Source organism: Tachyglossus aculeatus, chromosome 7 (assembly GCF_015852505.1).
Source record: "Tachyglossus aculeatus isolate mTacAcu1 chromosome 7, mTacAcu1.pri, whole genome shotgun sequence".
Classification (NCBI taxonomy): Eukaryota; Metazoa; Chordata; class Mammalia; order Monotremata; family Tachyglossidae; genus Tachyglossus; species Tachyglossus aculeatus.
This window is the reverse complement of record NC_052072.1, coordinates 53840218-53849001: the sequence shown is the minus strand read 5'-3', so window position 1 is coordinate 53849001 and position 8784 is coordinate 53840218. Positions and strand designations below refer to the sequence as shown.

General features: G+C 50.6%; 1 protein-coding gene across 1 annotated transcript; it reads left to right on the top strand.

Moving 5' to 3' along the window:
- Window positions 1–2000: 2000 nt before the first annotated feature.
- Window positions 2001–3128, top strand: ARL4C (ADP ribosylation factor like GTPase 4C). The gene has a single exon (XM_038749628.1). It carries the CDS (start codon window positions 2057–2059, stop codon window positions 2633–2635), a length of 579 nt encoding a protein of 192 aa, XP_038605556.1. The 5' UTR covers window positions 2001–2056; the 3' UTR covers window positions 2636–3128.
- The last annotated feature ends 5656 nt before the right edge of the window (window positions 3129–8784 follow it).

The window sequence follows — 8784 nt, the reverse complement described above, 5'->3', positions numbered from 1 at the left end:
TCGTGGGTTCTAAACCCTTAATAAATGTCATCATTAACCCTGCTCAGCCACTTGTCAGCTGTGTGACCTTAGGCAAGTCATTTAACCTCTCTGTGCCTCAGTTCCCTCATCTGTGAAATGGGGATGAAGACTGTGAGCCCCACGTGGGACAACCTGATTACCTTGATTCTACCCCTGTGCTTAGAACAGTGCTTGGCACATAGTAAGCACTTAACAAATACCAACATTATTTAGAAAAGGCTAAGGGGTAGTTTTTTTTTTTTTTGGTTTTGTTTTTCGGATAAGAGAGATGGATAGAAAAACGTCCTCTTTGGGTCTAGGAGAGGGGAGGCGATGCGTGCCACTTTCGGAGGCATCCTTCTGTGGGTTTTTCCCAGTCCTGCTGTTGGTTTTTGCTTGAAACCCCAGGCTCCCGGGGATTTGGGGAGGGGGAGGAAGGGTCGGGGACAGCTGGAGGCGGGCCAAGTGTCCGGGGAAGGCGGAGAGATTTGTAGCCCAAAAAGGACCGGACGGTGGCGGTGGCGCCGCTCTTTTCATTCATTCATTCATTCATTCATTCATTCATTCATTCACTCACTCACTCACTCACTCACTCATTCATATTTATTGAGCGCTTACTGTGTGCAGAGCACTATACTAAGCGCTTGGGAAGTACCAATCGGCAACATATAGAGATGGTCCCTACCCAACAAGGGCCTCACAGTCTAGGATGGAGAGACAGACAACCAAAGTAGACAGGCGTCAATACCACCAGAATAAATAGAATTCTAGCTATATACACACGATTACTAAAATGAATAGAGTAATAAATGTGTACAAATAGACACGAGTGCTTTCGAGGTCCCGCCTCTGCCGGCCGGTCCTTCCCCGTGTCCGTCATCGGGCCGGGGGCGGGGTCCGGGGGGCGGGCCGGAGGGGAGAGGGTTGGATGGATTGAGCCGCAGCCCCTCCTGTCCGCTCCTCTGCCCACACGGACGGACCCGCGGGCCCGGAGGACCGCCCGGAGGAGGGGGAGCGGTCCGGCTCGCATTGTCCTTGGAGGGGCGGGGGTCGGGCCACGCCGGCCATGCCCGCCGGGGCCCAGCCGCCCCGCAGCGCCCCGCGCCCAGGACCCGCTGCTGCTCGGACAGGCCGGGAGCCCCGCGCCCAGCCCGCCCCACGGGCCTGACCGCCCAGAGACCCCCGCCACGCCCAGGAGGAGGGCCAGGGGGAGACCCGGGACCGGGGGCCTCGTCTCTCATCGCCCGGGAGGAAGAGGAGGGCGACGGCCAGGAGGAGGAGGGCGAGGAGCGGCCCCAGGACCAGGGGCCTGATCCCTCATCTCCCAGGAGGAAGACGACCACCAGGAGGAGGAGTGGGAGGGGGCGAGGAAGAGCCCCAGGGCCAGGGGACTGATCATCCGGGAGGAGGGGGGCGAGGGGGACCTCCAGGACCAGGGGCCTGATCCCTCATCTCCCGGGAGGAAGAGGGCGACCACTAGCAGGAGGAGGGCGAGGAGTGGCCCTAGGACCGGTGGCCTGATCTCTGATCTCCCTGGAGGAAGACGGCCACCAGGAGGAGGAGGGGGAGGGGTCGAGGAGGAGCCCCTGGACCAGGGGCCTGATCTCTGATCTCCCGGGAGGAAGACGACCATCAGGAGGAGGAGGGCGAGGAGTGGCCCGGGCTCCAAGGACCTGATCCCTCATCTCCCGGGAAGAGAAGGGCGACCACGAGGAGGAGGAGGGCGAGGGGGAGCTCCAGGACCGGGGGCCTGATTCCTGATCTCCCGGGAGGAGGAGGGGCCGAGGAGGAGCCCCAGGACGAGGGGCCTGCTCTCTGATCTCCCGGGAGGAGGGCGACCACCAGGAGGAGGGAGAGGAGCGGCCTCGGGAACCTGGCAGAGGGCGGGGGAAGAACAGCAGGAGGAGGAGGAGGAGGGGCGGCAGACAGGAACGCCCCCTAAGGGAGAGGGAGCCCGGGGAGGGGGGGCCCGGGGCCCGGGAGGGAGCGTTTTGCCGGTGTGCCAGTGTCAGGGTTGCCCCCGGTGCCTCTCGGGGTCAGGCCGAGGCCTGGAGCCATGGGGAACATCTCCTCCAACATCTCCGCCTTCCAGTCCTTGCACATCGTCATGCTGGGCCTGGACTCCGCCGGGAAGACCACCGTCCTCTACCGCCTCAAGTTCAACGAGTTCGTCAACACGGTGCCCACCATCGGCTTCAACACGGAGAAGATCAAGCTGAGCAACGGCACGGCCAAGGGCATCAGCTGCCACTTCTGGGACGTGGGCGGCCAGGAGAAGCTGCGGCCCCTCTGGAAGTCCTACAGCCGCTGCACGGACGGCATCATATACGTGGTGGATTCGGTGGACGTGGACCGGCTGGAGGAGGCCAAGACGGAGCTGCACAAGGTGACCAAGTTCGCCGAGAACCAGGGCACCCCGCTGCTGGTCATCGCCAACAAGCAGGACCTGCCCAAGTCCCTGCCGGTGGCCGAGATCGAGAAGCAGCTGGCCCTGCACGAGCTGATCCCGGCCACCACCTACCACGTCCAGCCGGCCTGCGCCATCATCGGCGAGGGCCTGACTGAGGGCATGGACAAACTCTATGAGATGATCCTCAAGCGCAGGAAATCCCTCAAGCAGAAAAAGAAACGGTAAAGGGGGTGTCCTGGGGACGGAACGGATCCCGGCTGAACCCGTCGACCGAGGCAGCCAACCAAAGCCATCCGTCGGAGTTTGCCAAGCGGAAAGGACCGGTGAACTTTGACCCACGGCTCCTTTCCCTTCCCTCTCATCCCAGCCCTCGGCTCCCTTTTTGCTGGTCCGCCCCCGTGGGGACAGTGGGTACGGACGGTCCGTCCCCTGGTCTCCCCTGGTCGGGAGGCACAGCGAGAGTGGGCTTTTGTTTGAGCTCCTCGAGTCCGAGGGGAGTGACCAGAGGGGGGTCGGGGGAGGTGGGGAGAGGATAGATGCCCCGGGATGTTACCGGGATGCCTGACCTCCGGGGTGGACCGACGGGCCATCTGTAGTAGACCTCTCTCCGGCTGATCAAAGATTGTGGAGGAAAGCAACTGTTTCTTGCTGTTTCTTGGCTGTCTAGCAGGACTAGAAGGTCCGGAGACCCTCGTCCTCTCTTCTCTCCCCCCCTCCCCCCCCCCCCCCCCCGGAGGGTCCTGGGCCCACATCCCTAGGATCCTGGACTCACATTCCCAGGATCCTGGACCCACATCCCTAGGATCCTGGACTCACATCCCTAGGACCCTGGACTCACTTCCCTAGGATCCTGGACACACATCCCTAGGATCCTGGACTCACATCCCTAGGACGTTTAAGGTGAGAGGGATCTGATGGAGGGAAGGGGAGGCCTTTAGCTGCCTCTCAAACCTGGGACGGAGAGGACAGAAACGTTGGATGGGACAGGGCAGGCCCCTGTTTAAACCGCCCCACAATGTTCACTCTGACCCCGATGGAGGCCAGGGGTTGCTGGTGGGAGACGACTGAGTCGCCGCCTTTTGGGAGCACTGGATTGGCCGGCTACTGGCGAGGCTGGCAAACTGCTGTAGCAAAAGCCCATGACTTATTGCTTAAGGGAGGACACGGGAGGCTGCTTTGGGTGAGAACTTCTTTTCAGCCTTGGTTTAGGCATCTTCCAGATGGTTTGGATTCAGTCCATGTAGAGGCCGTTATCACACCGACAAAAAAAAAGACCAATAAATTAAAATAAAAAAAAACAATTGGGGCGGTGGCAAATGATACATTTACTGCTTGCAGAACGCTTAAGGGTGTTAAAGGGCATGGCTCTGCCTTTAATAGGGGAGGGAGGAGGAAGAAAGAACCGTGGAAACCCCTCTGCACAATATAATCAGCATAAATGCATAGATCCATATGGAATTTAAAGTTATCTTAGCTAATTGGTTAGTTTGTAAGCACGCACCAGCTGATGGTGTGTGCTGAATTTTAAAATGTTTATCTGCAAGGGTTTTTTTTCTTGTCATATGAACTGTGTGATGAAGGGTTTTCAAACGTCTTCGTTTTCAAGTATTTTCCTTAACTGAAGAACATTCGATCAGAAATCTTTTATTATGCCCCTTGATATCACTTAACCCCGCAAATGGGAACACTTTAATTCGGCTGATCCAATTTAAGTATTCCATACAAATGTACTATTTATTACTTGACGTTGTCCACCAAAAAGCCCACCTTGCTGCCTGGATTTAAAAAAAAAAAAGGCAAGAAGCACAAAGAGTTAAATTCGTGTGAATTAAACTCCTTTATGTATGGGGACTGTGAATTCAGCCAGTACCTTAGCCAAATGCAAACAACAATGAGATTCCATTAGTGCTGGAGATAAGGGAGCCCTGCAGTGGAAGGATGACATCATCTCTGCTCTTGCATTTAGCAGTTTACCTGAAAGCAGCGGCGTTGGGCGAGAATTAAACTGAATTAAAACGGAATTAAACTGAATTTTAAAAAAGTATTTTTAATAATGCGTTTTTTAAAGAAATCGTTTATAGTCAGGCCGGCCATCCTGGTAGCAGATAATGTTGACCCACGTTAACCTTCAGTATTAATCCAAAGGAGGAAACTCAGACTTTTGTTTTGTTTTATTGTCCTTTAAACCTTTTACAGATTTCATCAGGGAGAACTGGGAAATGGGCACTGTTAAATTTGCGCATGTGAGTTACCCAAATTTGTAAACCTGTGTCTAGAGCCCCATTGTTCTTAATTTCACTTGAAAACTCCGAGAGACATTCCCTGCTCCCCATTTCAAGTTCAGTTTGGAAAAGAAACCTAGCTGATCCTCCTTTATCTCCTTTTAGCAGGAAACTCGGTACCTTCCCAATTCTGGTCTTTGGGAAGAAATCTGCTGGAGACAATATCAAAGTCAAGCAGTATTCATCGGCCTCCAAAATTCCAGTTTACACAGAAACAACTTAGTTCACAAATTTCTGAATGGGCTGGTCCCATTATGGAAACTGTACAGATTTTTTTTTTAATTTTTACCTTTTATTTTCTTCACATGCAACACTTTCTTAAGCACTTTGACATTTGGTAGTTCCACACTATTGAGAGAAATAATATATTGATTTTGTGATTTGCAGAAACCAAATATAAGCTTTGAGGCAAAGTGAGTTGAGGGGTTCAAAGTAACATTAAGAAATCCTGCCTTAGCCCCCAAGCCAACAAATCACTTGGATTTTTAATATATTATGCTACAGAGGTTTAATAGGTAATCATGCCATCAGCTAGTTCTTGGGCAGTACATCAAAGCACTTCCATTTCCCCACCATTACACCTGCAGTTTTCTGTAATGTTTTGGGCCAAACTGATGATAGGCTCTGAGCTCAGTTTTGGCAAAGTACAGGTGGGCAGTGACCTGCAAAACAAAAGTTTACTAAAATGGTGTTGTCAAACCTGAATAAAGATTTGTGCTTTTGCCTTTTATAAGAACTAATATGGGTTTTTCACAAGAATCACTAGCCTGGAGTGTCTGGTTTGTGCTAAGTGCTTGGGACAGCAGAGTTAGTAGGCCCATCCCTATCCTTAATCTTGCTATCTATGATGGGAGACAGATGCTACAAAGTTTTCAGAATGGCTTGGGTTTCCTCAAAAGAAATTTTGAAACACTCTCCAGGAAATACCAGGGACATCGATTTTGATTCAGTCCTGCTCATCACAGAATGGTCTAGTTCAGTGTTGGAATCAAGAAAATGCCTTGCGCCTAGGGTTACTTTCCATTAATTCTGTCATAAGTTTGTTATTTTCTTGTCTTTCCTCTTTTTTTTAACAATGAAAACATGATGCTGTGAACAGAAATAAATTATTTATACAATCAGGTGTTTGAAGAGATTTTCATTCTCACAATATTTTCTGGTCATCTTTCCCTGATCATAACTTGCAAAACAAACTTCTCTGCTGCTCCCGTGGTATAAAATAGTGGAAATACAACAGTCTTCAAGTATCCTTGCAATCTGAAAATGCTACATTAGACACATCCTTTTAGGCCCTCGGTCATAGGTCTCCTCCATTCCTGTGGTGTTGCCTTTGGTGGTGGTGGTGGTGGTGGTGGTGGTGGTGGGTTAGGGGTATAAGAAGTAGCATGGCCTGGTGGAAAGAGCCTGGCCCTGCAATTCAGAAGATGTGGATTCCAGCCCTAGTTCTGCTGATTGCTTGTTATGTGACCTTGGACAAGTCACTTATCTTCTCTGTGCCTCAATTTCCTCAACCGTAAAATGGGGGATTGAATCATCCTACTCCCTCTTAGACTATGAGCTCTCTGTTGGACAGGAGCTGTGCCTGAACTGATTACCTTGCATAGACTCCAGGACTTAGAATAGTGCTTGACATGTAGGTAAGTGCTTAACAAATACAATAATAATAATAATGATAGTATTGATACTATGAATGATCCTGTTGATGCCAGTGGAGAGACGTGGGAAGCAGCGTGGCTCAGTGGAAAGAGCACGGGCTTGGGAGTCAGAGGTCATGGGTTATAATCCCTCCTTCACCACTTGTCTGCTGTGTGACTTTGGGCAAGTCACTTAACTTCTCTGTGCCTCAGTTACCTCATCTGTAAAATGGGGATTAAGACTGTGAGATTACCTTGTATCTCCCCCAGTGCTTAGAACAGTGATTGGCACATAGGAAGTGCTTAAATACCATCCTTCTTCTTCTTCTTCTTCTTTTCTTCTTCTCCTCCTCCTCCTCCTCCCTCCTCCTCCTCCCTCCTCCTCCTCCTCCTCCCCCTCCTCCTCCTCCTCCTCCCCTCTGCTCCCCCCTCCTCCCCCCTCCTCCTCCCTCCTCTGCCTGCAGCTGACTGATGAGAATGAAGATCTGGCTGTGTTGTATCTACAACAGCACTTTTAAAAATTGCATAATTATTACTATGACCATGCATGCATTTTGTTCTGTCCTGTGCCCTGCTCGCCCATTTGCTCACTGAACACTGTTCCCCAGCGGGAATGCGAGTGGTGGGATGTGATAGCCAGAGGTGCAGTATAAGCCACTGGCCCTAGAATCAATTCCTCTGCTTCTCCCCCTTCTCGACTGTGAGGCCATTGTTGAGTAGGGACCGTTTCTATATGTTGCCAACGTGTACTTCCCAAGTGCTTAGTAAAGTGCTCTGCATACAGTAAGCACTCAATACGATTGAATGAATGAATGCTTGGCCAGTGCTGCCTTGGCCCTTTTACCCCCAAACCTCAGCTGGGGAGCAGAGGTTGCTTGGCAGTTTACCCTTGGGGAAACAGAAATCTGTATTCTGTCATTTTGGGAGGGGGCAGCGAAGCGTTTGACAAGGGGTATCTTTGGGTTCTTATGGGCCAATGCTACCGGTTTGATATGGGCGATTCTCGCCCATAGACATCCAGTCAATCAATGGTATTTACTGAGGGCTTACTGTGAGCAGAGGACTGTACTGAGTGCTTGGGAAAATACAATATAATAGAGTTGGTAGACATGTTCCCTGCCCAAACGAGTTTACAGTCTCGAGGGAGTTTATAATCTAGAAGGACCTCACAGCCTAGAGGGGGACCTGGATTTCTACCTGAGCCTGAAAAGATCCACATATTGGTTTGTTCAGATCCATTTGCTTTTCAGAGTCTTCTTGTTCCTCCCAAGCCCCAGTCACTTAGTCCTACCTCCTTTTTGCCCCCACCCTCAAAATAAAAAGTGGGCCTTGATGTCCAGGTTGATTTTTATGGGGAACAGCCTTGTGAAACAACTTGCAATTTCTAGGAATGCCTCCTGATAGCTGATGATCATCTCCCAAGTTCCCTACCTCAGTGATGGCAGTAGCAGCAAGGGCACGACTTAGCTTCAACATGACCAACTTTGGGTCATCAAGATCCTACACAGCCTTGGCATAGCCCAAACTGCTGCCCCAGGCTCCTGAGCTGTGGGCAGAATCATTTTGGTTGAGGGTGTAGGTAGTGGTGGGCAGGGGGAAGGATAATAGGCCTCTCTTAGGACTTTCTACTTGAAAAGGTAAGGGGCAGCATGGGCCTCTGGCCAAGCCCATGGCATCATGATGTTAGGCATTGTGTCCAGAGAAACCGGTAATAATAATGATGATAATAATTATGACAATAATAATTATGGTATTTGTTAAGTGCTTACTATGTGCCAAGCACTGTACTAAGCACTGGGGTAGAGACAAGATCATCAGGACCCACTTGTGGCTCACTGTCAGAGTAGAAGGGAGAGCAGGTACTGAATCCCCACCACCGGTGTGATGTCATGGATGTTCTAGCTAGACCTTTTTCTTCTCGCTCCCCTCCAACCACCTGGAGAAAAGGGATAAGTGGAGAGAGAATTTCAATAAATATTAAAGAAATGATTCCCAGATGGTTCTGTATTTTGGGTTAAACTCCATGAGCTGAATCATACTGAGAGGTGGCTTGGGAAGGGAGTTTTGGAGAGTATCTACAAGATTCAGCAATTAACCTGTATTCCAGCTGGTTGTAAAAACCGGATCACCTCCCTAACCGGATCACTGTGGCTTAATGAGGTCATCCCTTAATGATTGGACAGGCTGCAAAACAGCAAACACAGAGCAGAAGATTGAAAGGCCATTTGTGAAGCTGGTTTAGTGCTTAGAGTAGAATGGAAAGATCCTGGATTCAAAATCCATCTGATGGGGAGGACTGGCTGGTTATGTAAATTCACTGTGAGGTTTTAATAAGGCATTTTGGCACTATTCTGCACTTTTGATAAGGAAGTGTGAAGAAGCCAGCTCACTGAGCACCAGATGTTTCAGCTTATCTATAGTTTCCTTAGACCAACAAGAGACCAAGGCCACTCTAATC

Bases quoted from the DNA above. Each gene is read 5' to 3' on its own strand.
- ARL4C (XM_038749628.1), top strand. From the start codon at position 2,057: ATGGGGAACATCTCCTCCAACATCTCCGCCTTCCAGTCCTTGCACATC.